At 39.8% G+C, this 23,871-nt stretch overlaps 1 protein-coding gene across 2 annotated transcripts in view; it reads left to right on the top strand.

Moving 5' to 3' along the window:
• The window catches only part of LOC129425573 (uncharacterized), a 40,267-nt gene extending 16,396 nt beyond the window's left edge, over positions 1–23,871 (top strand). Inside the window, exons 9-21 of one of the 2 annotated variants that reach the window (XM_055181615.2) lie at positions 5,659–5,703; positions 6,761–6,814; positions 7,528–7,581; positions 7,935–7,988; positions 8,119–8,190; positions 9,113–9,148; positions 10,960–11,004; positions 18,247–18,279; positions 21,559–21,705; positions 21,924–21,978; positions 22,680–22,865; positions 22,946–23,023; positions 23,475–23,871. In XM_055181615.2, coding sequence (XP_055037590.2) covers positions 5,659–5,703; positions 6,761–6,814; positions 7,528–7,581; positions 7,935–7,988; positions 8,119–8,190; positions 9,113–9,148; positions 10,960–11,004; positions 18,247–18,279; positions 21,559–21,705; positions 21,924–21,978; positions 22,680–22,865; positions 22,946–23,023; positions 23,475–23,608 — 993 coding nt within the window. In that variant the 3' untranslated portion in view covers positions 23,609–23,871. The remainder of the gene's footprint in view (positions 1–5,658; positions 5,704–6,760; positions 6,815–7,527; positions 7,582–7,934; positions 7,989–8,118; positions 8,191–9,112; positions 9,149–10,959; positions 11,005–18,246; positions 18,280–21,558; positions 21,706–21,923; positions 21,979–22,679; positions 22,866–22,945; positions 23,024–23,474) is intronic. The other variant, XM_055181616.2, reaches the window with a different exon arrangement.

Below are 23,871 nucleotides of genomic sequence, written 5' to 3'. Positions count from 1 at the left end.
ATGTGGCATTCAGCCATTTTGCATCATGTCAGGTTGTGACTTGTCATGGTAGACCATAAAGTAATATTTACAGTTCACTCCTGCAAAACAACAACAACAACAAAAAACCCTAATTTATGTCAGTCCGAACTAATATACACTTACTTGCACTTTTTCCATGGAGTCCAAAATGATTTTGAAATAGGGGAGAGCGGGGTAAGTTGTCACACTGTTCATAACTCCAACACTAGAGGCACTATCTGATAAATCAAATAGCCACTTTGTGTGACGACTTTTTTCATAGTCAACTTCGTGTTCACATGTGGTCAAGATTATTCTAATCTGACAGTAGCACAAGTTTCTTATTTTTTGGCTTAAAAGTAAAAAAAATGGGCACTTTACATTTTATGCAATACAACTTTGTTAGGTATGAATGTTAAAAATTATCCTTTTTACACAAAATAGAGTAGACAATAACGTGTCTTTTGATACTTTAACTGACGTGCTATGTTGAGCCAACCCTGAGATTTTGCCAACATTAACACACGTTAATTTAGGGCAATTTGTCTTATTGACTTTGCGGCAAGACATTCTTTTCACACTGGAAATAGTTAACCCTATTTGGTTAACCGCCTTGCAGTGTGAAACTTCAGAATATAAATACCCAGGGTTATCTCTTAAGCCCTGGTTAAGTATGAACAGTGTGAAACTTGAAACATATAACCCAGGAATCTGTTAACCCGGGGTTTAGAATAAACCGTCGTTAACTATTTCCAGTGTGGAAATAGTTTCCAGTTTTATAAAAGCAGCCCATGACTCATGACGTGCATTATATTCTGAAACGTCTTTTGACTGAAATTATATTTTTTTTGCGAACTGTTCCTTTAAATTCTTATTGAGGAATGTATATCTACATGACAGCATGTAGTAAAATTACTAATTTCTATTTTATAAAGTTGATAACTATTCTTCACAGATAATAAGCAGGTTCGACTAAATCACTATGTCAGAAATCAGCATATTTAGACAATATTGCACAGTACTTGAAAGCTTGACTGTGATTTGCTAATAAGTCATTTCCTGCCACTAATCTTTCGGTTTTAAAGTGGCAAATTGATGCTTGCCTCATTTTCCTCATCAGGTTTGACATCTTTCCTCTTTCATGTAATTACATTTACAATTTTACATTTCTGCAGTGTGTTACCTCTCAAATTAAATCCCGTTAAAGACATCTGAATTTTCTTGCTTTTTGATGTAACTCAGCCTTACTAAAAGAAGAACCTTCAACCGAAAATGAATCGATGGGGGTCTCTCACTGCCAAATTATTCATTAACGCCGAGTAATATACAGGCATCTTCATTTCAAAGGTGTGCAACTATTCTTGTTTTTTTAAACTCTTGGTTTCATCGGTCTGTAGGGGTGCTGGAATCAAACACGACCCTTGATGTTTTCCACGCATCTGCAAGTCTCTCAGCAAGCTGCTGTAGGTGCTTTATTAACATGTGAATAGAGATTTTCACACGAGTCCACGTGTATCCGGTTTGCTGTTTCTCAGAATGAAAGCCGCTAGAGCACATTGACTCTTTACAGTAAATATCTGGGCAAACAGCAGCAGGTGTTGAAATGATTAGTGTGTTGCAGAGCTGCTCCGATGTGGGACCCTCTTCTACGAATGGCCTCTGAAACAATCAGACTTTGCACCCATGCGTAGATGTTTTTTGGTTTGACACATTGTAGCCTGTCTTAGGTCCTCATCAGGGTGTCAGACTTGGTGTGGGAAGTTATTATTCAATTTGTGACAGGTAGGAATGGCGGATTAAGGTTTTGAAACCCTCTCTGTATCTGTTAATATCTGTTAATATTTGTTTTTCCATTTTCAGGATCAAAATGGACACATGATCTTGAATCTGATTTTAAATAACACAGTTAAAACCGAAGCGCAGTTTCTTCACTCTTCATTAAAGTTTAGTTCCCTTTCAATATTGTTCACTTCGCATTGCGTCAGTTGCTGACGCTACGGGGGAAACTCCTGTTTACTCCGCCATTGAAGCCTATTGATTAACGTCTGTAAAAATTACAGACCTATGGCGTTCGAGCCGAGAAAGTGGCTGGGAGAGAGCACCATAAGCTCACTTGCATTCTCCTTCAGTGCGAACCTCTCGCTGCTCCAAAGAACAAAAAGAAGCCTTACTCGCAGTCGATTCAACGCCTGGCGTATTCCCCTGCCGCTTTCCTGTTGAGATTCCAAATTATCTAAAAGAGCAGTAGCGCATTGAGATAATGTCGCTTCGGCACTGTGGTTCATGACGAGCCCCTTTGCCCGTGGATGATTTCCACGATGAGAGCGTGGGTCCTCTGCCTGGGTCCTGCCCACGCTAAAGCTGTGCTCAACGAGACGAGTTGCGCCCACTGTGAGCTTCTTCCCCTCGCAGTGCTGCACGCTCGCCTTGCCACTTTCAAGAGGAAGGCTGCCCGTGCTTGAGCAGCAGTGGAGCCGTGAAGCCAGAAAGCGTCCTGAGACCGAGTCCACGCTGGTTCACCCCCCTCGGGCTCTTTCTCCTCGTCGTCAACCCGTGACATTTGTCCAAAAGGAGCAACACCCCCTACCGAGTGCTAGCCGCATGGTTTCCTTTGGGTCCGGTGACACTGTCGAGATGATGTCATTCTCTGACAAGTTGGAGGATTGGGCGGCTTCGGACGAAGATGCCCACGCTACTGAGGAACCCAGCGAGTCACGCCCCTTTCATAACTCGCGGCTCGACCACATCCTTTCAAAAGCTACTGCGGAACTCAGTCTTCAGTGGTCGCCGCCGTTGGAGCCTGCACTCAGCAGGTTTGATGAATGGTTTCTGCAACCCGGGCGCCGTCAACCAGCTCACCAACAGCAAGCTACGTTCTTCCCAGAGGAACACGAGGAGCTCACAAAATCTTGGAGCGCCCCTCACTCCACTGGAGTTCAGAGCGCCGTCTCCCAGGTCCTTTGAGTGGTGGACGGTGCTGATGAACACAGCTATTCCAAGATGCCGTCACTCGAAGAGTCTTTTGCTTCCCACCTCTGCCCGTCCAAGCCTTGCCGCCTGACGTCTTCATTGGCGTCAAAGTCTTACACCACTGATGGCCATGGCGCATCTGCTCTCCACACAATGGCAGTGCTGAAGGTCTACCAGGCCAAGCTCCTCCCAGACATGGATGAGGCGGGTCCATACCCGCCGTCCTTCAAGGACCTGTGCAGCGCAACTGATCTGGCCCTTCGTGCCACCAAGGCTGCTACCCAGGCGGTAGGAAGAGCTATGGCCAGCCTGGTCATCTTGGAGAGACATCTGTGGCTCACGCTGACTGACATCAAGAACACTGATCGAGTTGCCCTTCTTGACTCTCCTGTGTCACTGTCGGGACTCTTCAGCTCTGCGGTGGAAGGCTTCACCCAGCGCTTCACTGAAGCACAGAAATCGTTTCAAGCCATGCGTCATTTCCTGCTGAAACGAGCTGCCTCTACACCTGAAACCGGCCGTCCGAAACCGCCGCCTGCTCAGCGCTCTAAACCGACGTCAGCGCAACCCCAGCAGCAAAGAGACGAACCGGAGGTTAAGCGCCAACGCCCTGCATGCTCGGCTAGCGCCCCTCTGCGCCGTGGTCCCCGCCCTAGGATTATGCTGGACCAAGCGCCACCTCCCTGAAGAGAGTCCGAGGAGGAACAGAGGCTCAGGTTACGCCTCGGCCGGCCTGCCCCCAAAAGTCTCTCGTGTTTCAGTCCCTTCGGGCGCTGGACACCCCTTTGCTGCAACACATTTTTTACTTTTCACAAAAAGAGCAAATTTCCTCCTCTATGCACCACACACACGGCTCAACGTCCATAAGCATGTCGACGCTCGCCGTCAAACTTCACGCTTGGCAATTCACTCCCAGCATGCCGGACTGGATTCTAAACGTGAGGTTATTCGCTACAGTTCGCTCGCAGACCACCCTGGTTTCATGGCGCATACTTTCACATCCTGATAACCCCTCGTCACAGGCAGCTTTTAAGATTTGCGTTCGATGGGACAGAATACCAACACAAAGTTCTGCCCTTCGGATTATCTCTGGCACCATGCACGTTTACCAAATGTGCAGATGCTGCGCTCACCCCTCTGAGACAGAGCGGCATCCGCACACTGAATTACCTCGACGATTGGCTTATTCTAGCCCAGTCGGAGATAGAAATTCTTGGTCACAGATCCGTACTACTCCAGCATTTGGAGAATTTAGGGTTTAAAATCAACCTCCAAAAGAGTTTCCTCCCCCCTACACAGCGGATTGCGTTCTTAGGCATGACACTCGACTCTGTACAGACGCAAGGGTGGCTAACACCGGAACCCGCGCTCATGGTCAAACGCGCAGCGTCATCGTTCAAAGCGGGCACATGTTTCCCCCTTAAACGATTTCAGAAAATGCTGGGTCTTATGGCAGCAGCATCCCCCCCATACCATTGGGAATGCTGTACATGAGACGGCTTCAGTTTTGGTTAAAAGCGAAAGTTCTGCTGAGGAAAGACCTCCTCTCTCAAGCGAGAGGGACGATTTGGCATCCGCAGCCAGAGTTATGGAACCTCCACGTATGGTATCTAAACGGCAATCTCCACTCCTTTCAGAACGAGTTTTAGACACATTGATGGAAGCTAGGGCCCCTCTACTGGGCGCCTTTTACATCGCGGTGCGCTCAGTGAGCTCACCAACGTGACTCTGAACTTACTTAATTCTCGCATACCCGCGGTGTGCTCGGTGATCTCGTCCTCCTGTGTTATGTTATGTGCTTCCTGGTGCATTAAACCCCACCGTATGCGCGTTAACATTTTATATGGTGCTTTACACTTTGTTTACTAAAGCTGTGAATATGCTGGATATAGGGCCACATACAGTGTCTCTCCGGTAAGGCACCTCAGTCCGTTGTGTATGCACGGTGTGATGGGATTACTTTCCCCCATAGCGTCAGCAACTGACGCAATGCGAAGTGAACCGTATTGAAAGGGAACACTTAGGTTGCTCACGCAACCCCGGTTCCCTGAAATGACAGGAACGAGCATTGCGTAGCTGGCGGTGCTACAAACGCCTATGCAGCAAACTTTATTCAGCTACGCGCTTCGGTCGAATGCAAGTGAGCTTATGGCGCCCTTTCGCGGGCTCGAACGCCATAGGTCTGTAATTTGGATGTTAACCAATAGGCTTCAATTGCTGACGCAATGCTCGTTCCCGTTATTTGAGGGAACCAGGGTTACGTGAGTAACCTTATCGTTTCCTCTAGCATTACAGTATATGAGGTGCATCGCTGCCACTTAATAGACCCTCAGAGGTAGCAGATGTGTGGAGGAAGTCCTTAATGGATCTCAATTAAAGTCATTTAGTAGACTAGAAAAACAGACAGTGAAAATGTGTGAATGTCAGAAAGTCAATTGTGTCTCGGTCTTGGCAGGCTACCATTTTAGCTATAGCTTTGCCAAAGCATAGGATTAATTGAGTGGCATTTTGGTAATGGTGTAATAACAGTAATTGGAGAAGAAGAACATGATAAATGATGGCATTTCAATGGGTCCATGAACCTCACTCTGTGTACTGAATACAACACAAGGTCATTAACTCCACTTGTCCTGTCAATCAAAGCGTAGCTATGTGAACCATGCCGATGACGTATATTGTCTTCTCCAGGGTATCCATGGGCTTCCTGGTGAGGTGGGGCCAAGCGGACTACAGGTACTGTATGAACTCTCACACATTGTGTATAACGTACATTTTTGTTTATAAGTTTAACCAGAATAACACTTTACAGAATAAATTGCATATACATTGATGCATTTGGTAGGCGCTTTTATCCTCAATGGCTTACAGTGCAGTCTTGCTACATATTGAATCACTTTGTTACCCAGGACCTTAGATTATCTTGCACAATGCTCTATAAATTTCGATGTTGGTGTTTTTAGGACAATTGTTATAATATGGGATAAATCCCGGCTAATGTCTTATAATCTAATTATGAGATTGGAGAATCAAAGTTTGATTTCACATAAATTTCCATCATTGACATGGCCTTACTCAGTCAATATTAAAGGAAAATACCACGCTTTTCAATATTTTACTATGTTTGTACCTCAACTTAGACGAATTAATACATACCTAGCTTTTTTCGGTGTGTGCACTTGGTCGTTGCGCAGCGCGTTGTGAACGTGTTGGCATTTAGCCTAGCCCCATTCATTCTTTAGGATCCAAACAGGGATGAATTTAGAAGCCACCAAACACTTTCATGTTTTCCCTATTTAAATACTGTTACATGAGTAAATAGAGAAAACATTTAGTGGTAGTAAGTACGAGTAAGTATGGTGGCACAAAATTAAACTTTTGGAATGGATGGGGCTGGGCTGAATGCTGGCACGTTTGGGAAGTGCTGTGCAGGGATTAAAAGTGCGGGCATTGATAAAAGATAGGTATGATAAGTTTTCCTTTAAAGATATCAAGGTTAGTTTTTATCTTAATTTTTTACATTATGTACAATGATTTTATATAGAAAACAATGAATCACCATAAGCACTTTCAATGTAAAATATATATAATTTTCTCAAAAACAATCACTTAAAATGTATATGAAATTAGCAATCAAATAAATACAATAAACACCATAAACTTAAACAACAAGCAACCCTATAACTACTCTACAAAGGTAAGAGACAAAAAGCTATGTCTACACACATTGTATCTTTAATCATAACACAATGCATTACACTGATTTTATTGGTTTTATCTTGTGGGGGTTTAGGGGCTAAGAGGACCTTTCGGCGTAAAAGGTTTACCTGGACCAAAAGGATCTTCAGTGAGTAAATGTCTCTCTGGGATACTTCAAGCTTACCTTTCTACCTCTTTATTGTGTCAACTGACCCGGTAAAATTGGATACTTCAGAGAAATTGGATTGGAACGTATCCAGTGCAGCTGTAGAGCCGCTCATCAGATCTGCAGCTATGGAGTGAAAAAGGAAAAAGGGCAAAAGTTAACCAGTGATCAGTGCAGAAACTGTATAACAGAGCAGTGGGGTAAACAATGTTAGGCTGACCTCTGTTGGTGAGAGACAAATATTTGGCTGGCTTTCTTCTGTAATCTGTTTCACAGGATGTGTTGCTGCCACCTGGTGGTGCATTAGATATTGAGAGTCACAGAGGTAAGGAAATGACACTTTTGAAAATTTTTAAAATGAAGGATCCACATTCACTTAAATCTTCTTGAATAAGTTTTTTTTTTCTAACATAGCACATAAAACAGATGCAACAATTAGTCGAGGTGAAGACTGATGATGTTCCCCATTTAGCATATTCAACCAACAATAATAAACCCCCAGAAATTCAGAAAAACTCAATCAGACAGGTGTTGTAAGTGATCCTTTGGAGTGCTTAGACTTTGATATTGAAGTGACCCTTGTTTATTTTTCAGGAAACTCTATTTGTAGTCCACAGAGGAGGCCATGCTATCAGTTTTTGCTACTTCAGTCAGCTGTTATTTAATTCTGCATCCTTTCTGCTTAAATCCTTTAGGGCACGCCAGGACTCGTAGGGCCCTCCGGAGCTGATGGACCTGTCGGCCCCAAGGTTGGTCTGATTCAAACATCACCTTTAGCAATTATGCTAATACATCGACCTGATTCTGTTGGGAATAGCCGGGCCGAGATTGCATTTGCTCTTTTCCTGGAATTCTGCTCTTATCTAATGGATTATGAAAGAATGCTTAAGAAACCATTTCACCCAAGCTTGCTGGTTTTGTAATAGCTTATAGTTTTTTCGTTATGGCTTCATTAATGTTTAATGTGAGTAATAGTCTTTTATCAGTGTCTGGAAACCAATGGGTGCCTCTGGTCGAGTTAAAATAGAGAAATAGTCTGTTGTTTTATGCATGCGTGTGTGCGTTTGTTTCTAAATTCACACACTTTTCTGTCTGTGCTCAGGGTTGTGCAGGTGATAAGGGAGGTACGGGTTCTTCTGGTGCTCCAGGTCTAAAGGTAATAGTTAAGTTTTATGGTTCTTTTCACTGGTTTATTTGACAGTTTTTACACAATTGCCAATTAATATCCTACATAAATGTAATTAGGATGATGAGATACATTTTTTGAGGTATTCTGACTTTTACAGGGTGACGAGGGTGGATTAGGATTTCCAGGACGTCAAGGTCCTGTGGGCCTTCCTGGATTTAAAGGACACAAGGTAATTCTGATGAATGATCAATGAAAACATAACAAGCTTAGTGAGTTAAAGGCATGGTGCATGATCTCTGAAAGCGAATGTTGACATTTAAAATCACCTAAACAAACACGCCCCTACCCCAATAGAATCTGGACCTTCTTTTGATAGACCTGCCTCAGACATACGCAACCCAGGCAACAATGTCGGTTAGTAGAGATACCCCTTACTGCTGATTGGCTACAAGTGTGTTTTGGTACTTGGCCTGACTACGTATTCCAAAGTGTTTTTTTTTTAATCATGCACCCCGCCTTTAACCAACTGACTTAAAGCTAAAGATATATTGCTAACAATGCCAAAGCCATTAATTCAAAGATAACACACCATCTTATGAAGACGTATAAGGCTACCTTGAATTTTTCATAAGTTGCTTTAGATAAAAGCATCTGATGAATAAATTAATGTATATTTAGCATCTGTTTGATCATATTGGACTTCATAATCTGGAGAGGTACATGATAATCCCCAAATGAAAAAATCCAGTTTTATGATGGCAGCTGGGTTTTAAAACATAGTCTGCCTTTTAACTAGGAAAGTTTTAGTTTAATTAAAGACACACATGTGATAGACAGTAATAGGATATCAAATATCTTGGCAGAAAGCGGTAAGATCGACAGTAAGACGTGATCATCTATGCTATTGTTCTTGTGTGAATATACATAATCCCAGGTTTATTCAGGAGGGATGTTTTTGGAACAAATGCATTTTATTAATATGTCTGAGTATGTTTGGTAATAACTGCTTGTGTGAAAAATATCTGATCTATAACTGTGATTTTGCAGCTCATATCTGACACTTAGCCTTTGATTGACACGCTACATAACACCATCTTCCTCTGTTACTGAGGAGTAAGGGTGAGTTGATGTCTATGTGTTTTTTTTTTCAGGGAGGGAGAGGAGAAGCTGGTTGCAAAGGCAATCAGGTAAAACCCTGCATTTCCTTCAGTGCTTTTTATGATCTCTGTAATGATTAAAACTGTTCAGAGCTATATAAAAATGATTGAGACTTCAACTCAAATTCAAATCTATCTCAGATCTCAAAACTTTACCAACCATTAAAGATAAAATAATGTTGCTAAATATTACAAATATCATAACTATATATTTGCTTTGTCTAATGGCAATCTGTGTGCTTCCAAAGCATCAAAAGCACATTGTTTGGGTCATCACACAAGAGACATTCACATTGATACAGCAACTAGATGAAGTAAAATAAACAAGTAAAATAGGCATTTTGCAACATCAATCCTGTGCAAATTTACACAGAGCAATAATTTCAATAAAGCACAGATGCATGCAAGATTGTGTCCTCTTTAAACGCCCCCTAAAGGGGATCGCACACCGGCCACGCAGCTCAGCACCACGCCGCGTCGAGTCGCGTATAGGACAACTCGGAGGTATTGTAAACCAGAAGTGCACATTAAATAGCGCGAGCTTCATCAGATAGCATCTACTTCAAAATGCAAAATATACGTTAGCAGCCAATGTTAATCATTAATGATTTGGGACACATATGATGTTATTTAATGTTAAACTATGTGAGTGGCGCTGTGTGGCGCGATAGGGATTTGAACAACTTCCTGAGTCACAGCTGGGCGGCGCCGGTGTACGTATACTCCACGTAGTTTATATCCACGGTCGGTCCGTATTTTGTTGATTTCACGTTTGTGGTAAACTCTGACAGTCGCGAAGTTGCTCATGACCAAACAACATTGCATGAGGCGACGTCAAACCGAAAATGCGTTTTAAACAACAGTACTGTTTGCACTTTAGGCTTCACAGAGGGCGTGCTAAGGACGTCGGCAATTCGGCATAAGCTGTTTTAAGAACAAGTGTGGACGTAATCTTCAGGTGTGCTCGACTTTCAAGCAGCATGTGTGTGTGGAAACGTCCGTAAAACAGTGCGGGGGTAAACGCGTCACCTGTATTAAAACATTTTGATTGGCCCGAAGGTGTCAGCGCGATCTGATATCGTCCGTTCTAAATGCCGGTAATCCTATATTTTTCGTTCACACATAGCGCTTACTGGTAAATTACTAGTAATTTTACAACCTGTCTTACTGGTAAATTGGGAGCACTGATGTTAACTGCAATTTACCAGTAAATTACCAGTAAATACTGTGTGAAAGGGACTAATGTCTGCTATCAGCTAATAGCTTTAGTAAACATAACATGTTTGTATAGTGATCCAGCGCTGCCCACTTTAATAACTGAATATTAATGAGTTTTGCTTTGTTAAACTACACGGCCAGCTGCTACTGCTATGATTTGTGTACTTTATCGTGACAATCCCTGTGGGTTGCATAACCCCGACTGAGTCAGTTCAGTCCTACGCCCAGTTACAGGTGGTTTGATCGGACGCACGTGATACACATCTGGATTTGAACTTTACTTCCGGTTTCGTTTTTTTTGTAGAATAGTTGCTAAACTGATCTCTAGAAAAAAATTCCTCGTCGAAAATAACAAATGTTTTGGTTTCCTATGTAATCTATGTGTTGTTTTTTTGATTGTTATATAAATAAACTACGTTTAAAGTACTTTGTTGTTATTTATTATTAGCGGAGTTTACCGGAAGTTACGTGCGGACCGCGACAGCGGCTTGTTTATGTTGTTACTGATGAAACCATCTATACAGAAGTGCCAAAGCCTAGGTTTAGGGAACCTCCTGTTGATATTGAATGCTAATGATAACATTTGACACCCTAGCTAACACAGAACACCTTTAACTTTGCAGGGTCAGCATGGCAACAATGGGTTACCTGGAGCAACTGGTTCTTCAGTAAGTGCACATACACCTAACATCCATTAGGGGGCTCTTGTTATGGCACTGCCCTCAACATTGATAATTTTGCCTATTTATTTTTTGCAGTATATTTTTCTGATAAACCAGTTAGATATATCAATAACAAGTACTTTCAATTTCTTAACCCATTAAAATGTACTTTAATATTTACATTTAGCACAAAATGAACATCGCTTTGGTTTGTTTCGTGCAGTATTATACAGTATGCAATAATTAAACAATAATATAAAGTAAATAATATGTTTATAAAGGTGCAGTTTGTATATTTTATATGATAAATAATTATATTGTATATAGCTTAAATAAAAAAAAAACTATTCGTTTTTTAGCATTCTATTGAATTCTGTCAAACTTTACATTTAGATCCAAAGCGACCCACTACAAAGCAATCTTTAATTCATAATCATATTAGAGTTATGGATCAAATTTGCCATCTCAAGATCAAAATTAAACTCAAACCGGTTACCCAATATGTGTATTGGCTCAGTGAAGGGAGATTTAACCTCAACTCCTATTTTCATCACTTCTCCTGAAATACAGTATAAAGTAAATTTGGAGAGGATGTGGTCCTAATTTCTTGGAATTACTGCTTAGCACATCTTCAAAGAAATCTGACTCACAGACATTGATTTCCAAAACGACACTGTACAGTAGCTCTTTCATCACTCGCAACTTAGGAAACGTGTAAATAAGATAAAATATCATTTGTAGTTTTCATGAACAGTGGCTTACCATTTTGTAACTGCTGAAGTTATTTATCCAATGAAATTAAATAGCCACACTACTATCAAAAAATAGTACTTATCTTAACTTTTAACCTTTTTAAGTGAGAATAACTTTCATATTACATGATTATTATTTTAACAATCAATTAAATTCAATTCATTTTTATTTATATAGCGCTTTTCACAATAGTTAATTGTTTCAAAGCAGCTTTACATTAATAGATGTAGAAAAAGCATAGAAAAGCATAGAATATCAGGGTATGTGAATGGGTAAGCGAATTAAACTGGTTCCGACGGTGGTCGCTGGTCAGGACCGGCTGGGCATCTCGTAGAAGGACGGTCAGTAGATCACAGGGCCGGAGTGGGACTCATTTTCAGCCCTGGAGTTTCATGCCTTAGACCAGCCCACTTTAGTTCACGACTGACTATTAAAATAATATCTTTAAACCCTCAGTAGTATAAGTCTGCAGTAGTGCACTGTTCTCTGCAGCCTTGCAATTCACTGTATTTTTCAAATATATAATTTCATATTCCGTGCAAATGCAGTAAACAATTATAATTTTTGCCATAATCATGCAGCCCTACCATAAGACCATAATATTACTAAAGTAAACTTATTCAAAAACTAAAGGAAACAAATGTGTTTGTGTTTTCCTCTATATTTCTATTTCTAAAAAATGGTGAGTCTTGAGATTAACTGTTGGGTTGATAACGTTTGGAAACCCCTGATATACAATACACAAGCAAGATTTATCAAGTATGCATTGGAAACAAATGGAAAAAATCTGTATCTTTTTTTAGAACTTAGATCATGTCTATTGCTAAATAACGTAGGCCTACATTGTGTTAAAAAAAGGAAACATCATGGATATACTTTTGAAACTAATGAGTTTTGCATCAAATAGATTTTTGTTCCTCTTGCAATAAACGATGAATAATGACTATTCATAGAGAATTCATCTATGACTTGGATAAAAAAATACGTTTTGTAAATTCTTTTCCTTTTAGAGGCCAGCCCGTTTGTATTAAGACGCGCTCAAGTTTATTTAAAATATAATAGACGCGCGGCCGGACGCACTCAAGTTTATTAAAAATATAGACGCGCGGCCGGCAAGCGCACTCAAAAGACGCGCTCAAGTTTATTTAAAATATAATAGACGCGCGGCCGGCAAGTGCACTCAAAAGACGCACTCAAGTTTATTTTAAATATAGACGCGCGGCCGGCAAGCGCACTCAATATAGACGCGTCTGAAACAAAACTCGTGTTCAAGTAAGCGCTTTGAAAACCAGAAGACAGCGGCACGTCCTGCCTTTCCCATGCGTTTTAGATGTCAATGAACCCTAATGCAAGAATTCTTCCAATAAGTGGTCGGGACTCGGGACACAATCAACTTGTGCATAAAGCAGCGAGGACATCTCTCACCCGCAAATACGCATCATCCCGGTGGCATGACAACACCGGCCCTCGTGGCCAAAAAAAACAGACCAGCCCAGCGGGAATCCTCCCGGTTCTCCCTATGGCCAATCCGGGCCTGGTAGATCAACAGTGTGATGACCTTCACGGTTGCAGGAACTGGGTCTGTTTGTCTCATTGTCCTCAGGGTCGAGGACGAGACAGGGAGAGAGAAACAGAATCTTTTTAGCGTAGGGGCTGTTCACATGTAATGCAAGTGTCATACAGTATAGTGGTTTAAGTCAGCTCGGTTCCAGACAGGCTATTGCGGCATAAGTATATTACCCAATATGAGGTATGTGAGTGCTTTGTTCTAGACAAACTAACTATTGCGGGATAAGTATATTTACTGGACATTTTGTGTGAATGCTTTTTTAAAGAAGAATGTCTTAAGTTTAGTTTTAAATTGATCGACTGTGTCTGACACTCGAACATTATTTGGTAAATCATTCCAGAGCTTAGGGGCTAAGTAGGAGAAGGATCTACCACCTTTAGACACTTTTGATGTTCTAGGGATAATTAAGTGGCCAGAGTTTTGTGATCGCAGTGTACGTGATGGATTGTATTCTGACAGTAATTCTTTAATATACGAGGGCGCTAGGCCATTTAAGGCTTTAAGGTGATTAGTAATAATTTAAATTGTATGCGATATTTAACTGGCAGCCAGTGTAGAGATGCCAGAATTGGACTTATGTGGTCATACTTTTTTGATTGAGTAAGCACTCTTGCGGCAGCGTTTTGAACCAGCTGTACATTGTTTACCTGATTTGCGTGACATCCCCCGAGTAACGAATTACAATAGTCTATTCTAGAGGTCATAAATGCGTGAATAAGCTTTTCTGCATCTGATGCAGACAGCATATGGCGTATTTTCGAGATATTTCTAAGATGGAAGAATGCTGTGCGGCAGACATTGGAGATATGACTATCGAAAGATAAATTGCTGTCGAACATCACTCCTAAGTTCTTAACAGTGGAAGATGGCACCACTGTGCAGCCTTCTATGGGCAACTTGTAGTCTGACATATTATGTTTGGAGCGATTTGGTTCAATAATAAGTATCTCTGTCTTATTGGAGTTTAGCATAAGAAAGTTATGTGCCATCCAGTCACTAATATCACTAATGCAGTCTGTTAGCTTAGAAAACTGGTGGGTTTCGCTAGGATGTGACGAGATGTACAGCTGGGTATCATCCGCATAGCAGTGAAAACTTATGTTATGTTTCCTGATAATGTCTCCTAGAGGTAGCATATATAACGAGAATAGGATAGGGCCTAAAACTGATCCCTGTGGTACGCCGTATTAAACCGGGAAGCGATATGACTCTTCCTCATTTACATAAACAAAGTGATAGCAATTGGTTAGATATGATTTAAACCAGGCTAATGCCTGACCACTGATGTCAACATACTTTTCTAGTCTATTAAGTAAGATTCTGTGATCTATTGTGTCAAAAGCTGCACTAAAGTCTAGTAATATAGGGATTGAGATTTCACCATGATCGGATGTTAAAAGGAGGTCATTTGTAACTCTAAGCAGAGCTGTCTCTGTGCTATGTTGGGGCCTGAATCCTGATTGGAACTTTTCATATGTACTATTATTCACTATGAATGTGCGTAGCTGGCTTGCCACTACTTTTTCTAATATTTTAGAAAGAAAAGGTAGGTTTGAGATTGGTCTAAAGTTATTAAGATCTCTCTGGTTTAAAGTTAGTTTTTTTAATGAGCGGTCTAATAACTGCTAGTTTGAAAGCTGTTGGAACGTATCCTAATTCTAGCGATGAGTTAAAGATATTTAGTAATGGGTCTGACAGTACATGAAATATCTCGTTTAAGTAGTTTTGTGGGAACGGGGTCTAATATACAGGATGATGATTTAGATGATGTTACTAATTTAAAGAGCTCTTCTATTGTAGTAGGTTTAAATGAGTCAAGATGTTCATATGGTAATCTAGTGTTAAATGTACTATTGGGTCGAGTGGTGGCTGCTTGCGTAGCTTCTATGTTTCCCCTAATAACCGTAATTTTGTTAGTAAAGAAGTTCATGAAGTCATTACTATTGTGTTGGAGTTTACTATTGGTTTCTGTTTGTTTCTTTGTTTCTAGTCAGTTTCGCAACTGTGTTAAATATGAAACGAGGGTTGTTATGATTTTCTTTAATAAGCGTACTAAGATAGGTAGATCTGGCGGTTTTTATAGCCCGTCTGTAGTGTTGAACAGTCTCTTTCCAAGCTGCACGCCATACCTCTAAATTTGTGCTTCGGTAGTTTCGTTCCATTTTTCTAGCTACTTTTTTAAGGGCTGCAGTATGATGGTCATACCATGGAGCTGGCGTTTTTTCTTTGATTCTCTTTTTTTGAATGGGAGCAGCGGTATCCAGCGTGCTAGAACAAACGTTGTTCAAGCTGTCTATTACAATATCCAGATCTTCACAGTTATCTGCTACATGCTTCATTTGAGACAGGTCTGGAAGAGTGCTAATAAAGCTATCTTTAGTGGTGGAAATTAGTGTTCTGGCTAATTTGTAGCATGTTGTAGACTGAGCGATCCTATCCTGAAGTATCGTGTATGACACAAGGTAATGGTCTAAAAACTGCATCGCTCTGGGGTGATATTTCGATGTCATTAATATTTAGTCCGAGTGACAGAATTAAGTCTAGTGTGTGATTACGAGTATGCGTGGGCCCTGACGCGTTTTGTATAATGCCGAGAGAATGTAGAACATCCATAAACGCACGTCCTAATGCATCTTTTGGGTTATCCACATGGATATTAAAATCACCAACGATAAGAGCTTTATCTACAGTGACTGTAAGCTCAGACATGAAATCTTCTATTTCTTTAAGAAAATCTGTGTGGTGGCCCGGAGGCCTGTAGATGGTAGCTAAACGAATGAAAGCTGTTTGTTGTTACGATCATTTATTTCCATATTTAACAGTATAATTTCAAATGAATTAAATTTTAATTCGGATTTATGGTTTACTTTAAATGTTTTGTTGTATATTGTAGCTACACCACCCCCTCTCCCCTTCAAACGAGGTACGTGTTTATAATAATAGCCTTGTTGGGTGGATTCGTTTAAACTGATGTAGTCATCTGCTTTAAGCCAGGTCTCTGTTAAACAGAGCACATCTAAGTTTTGGTCTGTAATTATTTCATTGATAATAGGTTCTTTATTGGTAAGCGATCTAATGTTAAGAAGGCCAAATTTTAACATTTGAGTTTCATCTGTTAATGTATTGTGTTCTAATTTTATGTTAATAAGGTTTGTACTAGACGAGGTAAACGGTGCTCTGTAATTTTTTGTTCGATTATCATTAAAGGTGCAGTGTGTAAATTTTAGTGGCATCTAGTGGTGCGGTTGCGAATTGCAACCAACAGCTCAGTCCACTGCTCAACTCTCGCTTTTGAAACACATAGAGAAGCTACGATAGCCGCCACTGGACAAACATGTCATCGTCAGAGACAACTTAGAAAAAAATTGTCCTTTAAGGGCTTCTGTAGAAAAATGGCAGCACAAAATGGCGCCTTCCATGTAAGGGGACCCTCTGTGTATGTAGATAAAAAGGTCTGGTTCTAAGGTAATAAACACATTACGGTTCATTATGAAAGGTCTTTATACACCCCTGATAATATAATTTTGTATATTATTTTGCATTTCTGTCAAAAGATCCTTCTAAAAATCACACACTGCACCTTTATAAAAACAACAACCACGAAACCCCACCCCTAACCCCAACGCCACGGGGGCAAAGGCAAATCGTACAAAAATGTAGGAATGTGGTCGTATAAATTAATACGAATTAGCCACCTCGTAAAATACATACAAATTGACATGAGAGATAGCATTGGACGTTTATACATCTGGGTCGAAAACATAATGAGCTGCATAAAAAAATGGTGCTAAATGGCACACATCGACTTCTCTGAAGGCACAAAATGAATCACTGAATCATTTTTAGCTGGTTCATTAACACGAAGAGTCCAGATGTGAACCAGTTTACTGGATGCACCATTTGTTCACCAATTTACTTGAATCAATTTGATACGGGACATTGTGGAGGACAGCATTTCATCATTTCTTCACCTTGCTCTGCTGTTGTACATCATGACCGTACATCATGCAACACAACATGATGTACGGTCATCTCCAAAATAATTGGCACGCAGCTGTGAAAATAAATCTGCATTGGGTATCCATCTGATCTATAATTAAAAATAAAAACCACACACAAATCCAACATTCAGAAAAAATGTAAGTTATAAAATACATTTTGTTCTCCAAGAAATTTTGGCTGGAACTAATTGGCACCTCTAAAAATTCTTATGACTAAAATGGTTCTGGAGCATAATCCCATTCATATTTAAATAATTCTTATTTAAATGTTTGAATATATGATCAAAAGGATAAACAATGCAGATTTAGTTTCACAGCCTTCTTTGCTTATATTTACCAAGGGTGGCATTATTTTGGAGCTAACTGTACTACAATTGTGGCCTTATGGTTAGAGAGTCGGGCTTGTAACCCAAAAGTTCCTGGATTAAGTCCCTGCATTGATAGCTGCCCACTGCTCCGTGCGTGCGCGTGTGTGTGTGTGTGTGTGTGTTCACTACGCACTGGATGGGTTAAATATAGAGGTCACATTTCGAGGATGTACTACAACAACCTTTTTTAAAAAAGTTAAAAGTGTCTACTTTTATTTAGTGATCCCTCCACAATGCTTGCATACGAACCTGAACTAGCTTTGCCCCTTGAAGCATTATCCTCCTTAAAGATTTTGTGAATAATAAATAACTTCAAAGTTAGACATCCATCAGCATGTGCTTTATATCTTTAGTCCATTGGCAAACACATGCAGGATTTAAAAAATCATTTCCAGGGTCTTCCTTTAGCCAGGGGGAGCATCAGTTTGAAGTGGAATCATTGTCTTTCTCTCCTGTCACACACTGTGAATATTGAGCCACTATGTTTAAAGTAGTCTCTTCTCCCTAATATTGTCATAAAAGTTATTTCTGCTGTCTCTATTTCTTTTTAAACCAGGGCGATGTTGGACCCAGAGGTAACCAAGGAGAGGTTTGTAAAATTGCAGAGCTCCATCACATTTAAACCATTCCACCGTATTTTACACAACAAACAAAATCGTCTCCGCCTGCTAAGAGAGTGACATCGGACGGCAGAGAGCTTGAAAGCCATTTGAAGCATGACCACAAAGCATTTACATTTGACAACTTGACAGTTATACAAAGCTGGTTGCATGGAGTCAAACCCCACAGGCAAACTGGATATTATTGTGTAAACTAGAGGACAGTCATTTTATGCTTTTGTAAAACCTGACATATGCAAAAAAACTGTTTACAGTAAATTACACAAATTTTTACTACTAAAGAGAAAATTAACACACGCTTGTTACATTTTCCATGCAATATATTTACTATGCATATAGATGCAATAGATTTACAAGTACAGTGCAGTGTACATAATACAGTGACCCATCAAGTATTTAAAGCGATACTCCAGCCAAATATCAAAGTTACCCCATGATCATGTAGTGATCGGAAGCTAGTTACCATAGTTTATAAAGTTTAAAATATGGATATTTTTCATACAATATTACATTGATTACCCACAAAAGACATTTATTAACCCATGGGAGCCGTGTGGATTACTTCTGTGAAGGATGAATGCACTTTTTGGACTTTAAAGTCAGATGTTTCCTATTTCCCCTATTATAAGCATTTACCAAGAGGCTATTTACACTTGGCATTAAAATGCGTTGTCATCAACAGTAATTAAAGTAACGCGTTACTGTAATTCCACTACTTTTAGCAGTAACAAGCATGTAACGAAGTATTTTTTTAAATAAAGTAACACAATTACAATTACTGAAATTTAAATGAGTTCATTACTCGCGTTACTCTATTTTGTAAAAAAATAACAGCAGACAGGACATTTCTGATCTAACGTCGCAGGACCGTTGTAGGCGGCGCAATGAATCATTAAACTTCATCATGGCTGACAGTGCGTATAGAATGAACATGAAAAATCTAAACGGGACTACATACCTTTGTTTAAAAATTGTGTGCAAGTCATAATCCATCTGGTTTGTAAATTATCTTTGCCAAGCAATCCCAGTATGACATCAACTTGCATTTGTAGTCCACAAAAGCAATAAATCTGAGAAATCTTAATATATTCTTAGATGTTTACATCGGCCTTCATGGAAGAGAATGATCAGCGATTACACATATTCACACTACGCTGTACAACTGTTAAAACTCCACAGTATGAGAGTGCGCATTTAGTTTTGGTTTCACTCGCTCCGTATCCGACAAAACAATCCACTCGCTCTGTGTCCATCCGACAAAACAATTCACGTACTCCATTTTCTGATTAAATATCTTCCTTTAAAGGTGGAGTCCATGATGTTTGAAAGCCAATGTTGATATTTGAAATCACCTAAACAAACACGCCCCTACCCCAATAGACTCTGGACCTTCTGTTGATAGACCCGCCCCACACATGCGCAACCCGGCATTTGATTTGATTTGATTGGCTATAAGTGTGTTTTGGTAGTCGGCCCGTCGTCTTTTCCAAAGCGTTTTTCAAACATCGTGGACTCCGCCTTTAATCTTGTGTATCATTTAAATCAAACATAAAACATATACAAACAATAAATGACCAAAGAGCGCACTACCCGCCGCAAGCTTCACAAGCTGTGTCCCAATTCAAGGGCTGCGACCTTCTAAGCACGCGACCTTAAAAGTGAGCACTCGGTATTTCAAGGTGGAAGCCTCAGAAGTCTGCGAAAAGAACTGAAATAAAATGGTCTAACCTTCGGAGGACCCATAATTTGCGTCAGCTGCTGCACGGCCACATCGCGGAGACGTTTCTGGCTTATTAAAATAAATATGGAATCAGAAAAATTATAATTTATTTGAGAAAATATGACACATTGACACAATTGACTCCAAATTCTTAAAGAGACAGTACACAATTTTAAAACATTTTATATTTTCAATGTTAACATACAGAATTTTTGTCTAAATGGTCTAAATGATATACATAAATAAAGCTTACATATTAAAATAATTTCTAACAAAAATATTCAAACGCTCAAATAGGCTCCTACAGTATGTAAAATAGCCCATTCATATCAATTTATTGTTTGACTGTTCAGTACTGTTCATATTTACATTTAAAAAGCAGACATAAAAGTTACTTAAAAGTTACTTTCCCTAGTAACTAATTACTTTTGATATACAGTAACTGGTAAAGTAATTCAATTACTTTTAAAAGAAGTAACTAGTAACTGTAACTAATTACTAAATTTCAGTAACTTGCCCAACACTGGTCATCAATTGGATCACAAGTGGATGACGTTAATGCCAGGCGTAAATGGTGTTCAAAATGTTTTGAGCTTGTCCAGTTTCAACCACATTCAAAACACTTTTGTAGTGTAAACACACATGTGGTTGAAATGTGTTCGAACAGCCACACGGACCGCCTTCTCTCCGCCCATTTATCTAATCTGAGGTACTGAGGTATGTCTTTTCTGACTTCTGGTGTGAACATGGGGTACAGCGCTATTTTTAGCTTTTCATTGATAAAACTAAAGCGGCTTATCTCCGCAGTTTCATTTTGCAAGTATGCGAAAGTTGTGCGATCCTATTTCATCAATTGCGCTGAAATATCAGAGAAAGCTCTAACATATACATGTACAAAACACTGTGCAGCATGTTTACTTGCTAGACATACACGCAGACTCCGACATAATATTAGTTCGCGTCCATATAAACTCATCATTACTCCTGCTCGCGTTTAAATGACAGCGGAGAGACTCACCCAAAGTCTCGACAGACCGCACAGTATTCAGGACAGAAGTGGTCAAAAGTGACGGATATAAATACCAGGTGTAAACGTAATGTGTCTCTCTCGTCCACTTGTGATCCGATTGAACGAAAACACATCTTAATACCAAATGTAAACAACCCCTAAAATTACTCCAAATGTGTTGATGATGGACATGTGTATATCGGATTGCTTGAGGGTGAGTACATTAATGGGTAATTTTAATATTTTGGCTGGAGTATCTCTTTAAGAAAGATGAATCTAATTGCATTAAATTATATAAATTTTTATTTTTCACAAAATTGTTTAGTTATTATGAAATATCGGATACATTGTAAAATGTTTAATTCGTAAAAGTATTCATACATTTTATATTGGCCTCTATTGTTGCCATGTAATGTAATAACTGAGTTCATATAAACTGTAGTAAGTTTTAAATACATCTTATGTATCTAACCTCACATACTGGAATCCATTCATCTCAAATATGTTTTTATCTTTTAGAAAGGTATGTCAGGTGACGGTGGAGTACCAGGTACAGATGGACAGAAGGGGGACATGGGGCGCACTGGCGCAACTGGCCCGTGTGGGAATCCGGGTCATGATGGATCAAAGGGGCAACCTGGAACTATAGGCAATAAAGGAGAACCTGTAAGTCCATCTAGTAAATTTATAATATACTCATCATGTATTTTCTTTGACAACAAATATCCAAATAATAAACACAAAGTCTGGCGTGGGATGGGGCTAGAGTACAGACTGCGCAATTTCGCCTACACAGACTTTCTTCTGCTATTATCTACGAAACCTTGTCTTTAAAAGCTTCATGTACAGACACAATGTAATGAGTCACTGAATCTGTGTTCCAGGGTATACCGCCGTCTGATGAGCATTTGATTAAACTCTGTGAGGACGTTTTGAGAAGTAAGTATACGACCTTGTTTAAGGTCGATACTTGTGAATGTCCATGGCAGTTCCTCTTGTTCTATTTATAATATAACGTTGATATGACGTCAGATGTATTTTTATAAGTTTAATGCATAAAGAACTTGATATGAGACAACCAATTAAAGCTGTTATCGCTGATAAAACCCAAGTGTGTTATAAAGTAGCTATTTTTAAGCACATTTGCTGAGCTTTCACATTTTTTTGCAGTTTGCTTTGTATTAAAGGGGTCATATCATACATTCTTTTATCATTGTATTTTTTCCCTGTGGTCTACTTACAGGCTTTGCTTCAGAACTTAATCGCCTGCATACACAACATCATAACAATGAAACCACAATAGCAAAACCCAAAATGTGTTGACCCTGTTTGTAAAAAACTCTAAAAAAATTCTACATAAAATTATCCTACATAATCCTGTGAAAATATAACCTTGATATCTTTATACTGTATATATAGATCGAGTGAGGTCATGTCAAAGAATGAAATCAATGTTAAATCTAAATTTGATGCAACTAAGCTCATCATTGGATTATAAGACTTTATCCTGGACAGACAGGGTCACTTTTGCCTTCTCCAGAAACATACAAAAATGTCTTAAAATCAGTTAAGGATCAATGTATTTTCAATGCATTCTATGGCATCTTGGAGTGTCCAATAACCTCCAACTTTTTTTCCAGATCAGCTGACCCCGCTACTGAAGGTAATGGTGCCACAGTTTTGTTGCGATCCCTCTGAAATTGTTAAAGGACCCCCGGGACAACCAGGGCCTAAAGGTTCCTGTGGGCCTCCTGGTCATTCCGGCAGGACTGGCTCTCAGGGCTACCCAGGAGCCTCGGGTATCCAAGGGCCCCCAGGACTCAAAGGTGACAAAGATGCGAGTTGTGCAAAGCATTGGAATTTGACTTTGAATTTTACTTCAATACTGTGATTGGCATTCTTTTAGGAGACAGAGGTCTGCGTGGAATTAATGGCAGTAAAGGAGAGAGCAGGCCAGGACACCCAGGACCTCCAGGGGACACAGGTACAGTGCCATTATTATATAAGATAGCTGAGGCATCTGATTCGCTTTCAAGAGCATGGGTGTTAAGAGGCTCTGTCAAAACACATTAGAGCCCTTGAGCTCACACGAAGGGCCACGGGTTTGAGACTAGGACATTCGGATTTTGTTTACCCTCTGTATTTCCAATAACTTTACTGTTTCTGTAGCTTAATTGGTAGAGCATTGCATTGGGAACACAAATGCTGAAAAAAAATTTATATATTTAATGCACTGTAAGTTGCTTTGGATAAAAGTGTCTGCCAAATGCATAAAATATAAATTACAGACGGCAGACAGTTTTATAATATAGAGTATATTAAAAGATAACAATTTAAATTAAATTACAAATCCGATTTGCATAGATGGGTATTCAGCATGTGATAAAAGATTGTTGTTATTTTAAGACTTTTGCATTTTCTTTTGAAAACCACAGGGATCCAGGGTCCTCGCGGTAGTGATGGTAGTGGTATACCAGGTCCACCGGGTAAATCCGGAAATCCAGGTTTTCCAGGGACGCAAGGTCCTCCTGGGTCACCTGGTGTGTGCGACATGTCCATCTGCCCCTAATCCTACAATCTACAGAAAAGGGCCTGATTTCCAACCCACACTCAGGAAACACATGGGCTCAGCTTGCAGGTCACAAGAAGCGTCACAGTAAATCCACAGGAATTGATTGACATGCTTCTGGACTTTTTTCTGCGCACTGACATGATGCAGTGTTATATCAGCATTCTTCAGATAAAATTATATTAACATTTCAAGAAGAGAAACTTTTAATAGAGTTTGCGTTAACAATTAGAATAGATGTAAAATATGTCAGGTATGGTAAT

The sequence above is a fragment of the Misgurnus anguillicaudatus genome, chromosome 25, assembly GCF_027580225.2.
Source record: "Misgurnus anguillicaudatus chromosome 25, ASM2758022v2, whole genome shotgun sequence".
NCBI classification, from domain to species: domain Eukaryota; kingdom Metazoa; phylum Chordata; class Actinopteri; order Cypriniformes; family Cobitidae; genus Misgurnus; species Misgurnus anguillicaudatus.
The sequence above is the reverse complement of the archived record's forward strand: the minus strand, read 5'-3'. Positions and strand labels throughout refer to the sequence as shown.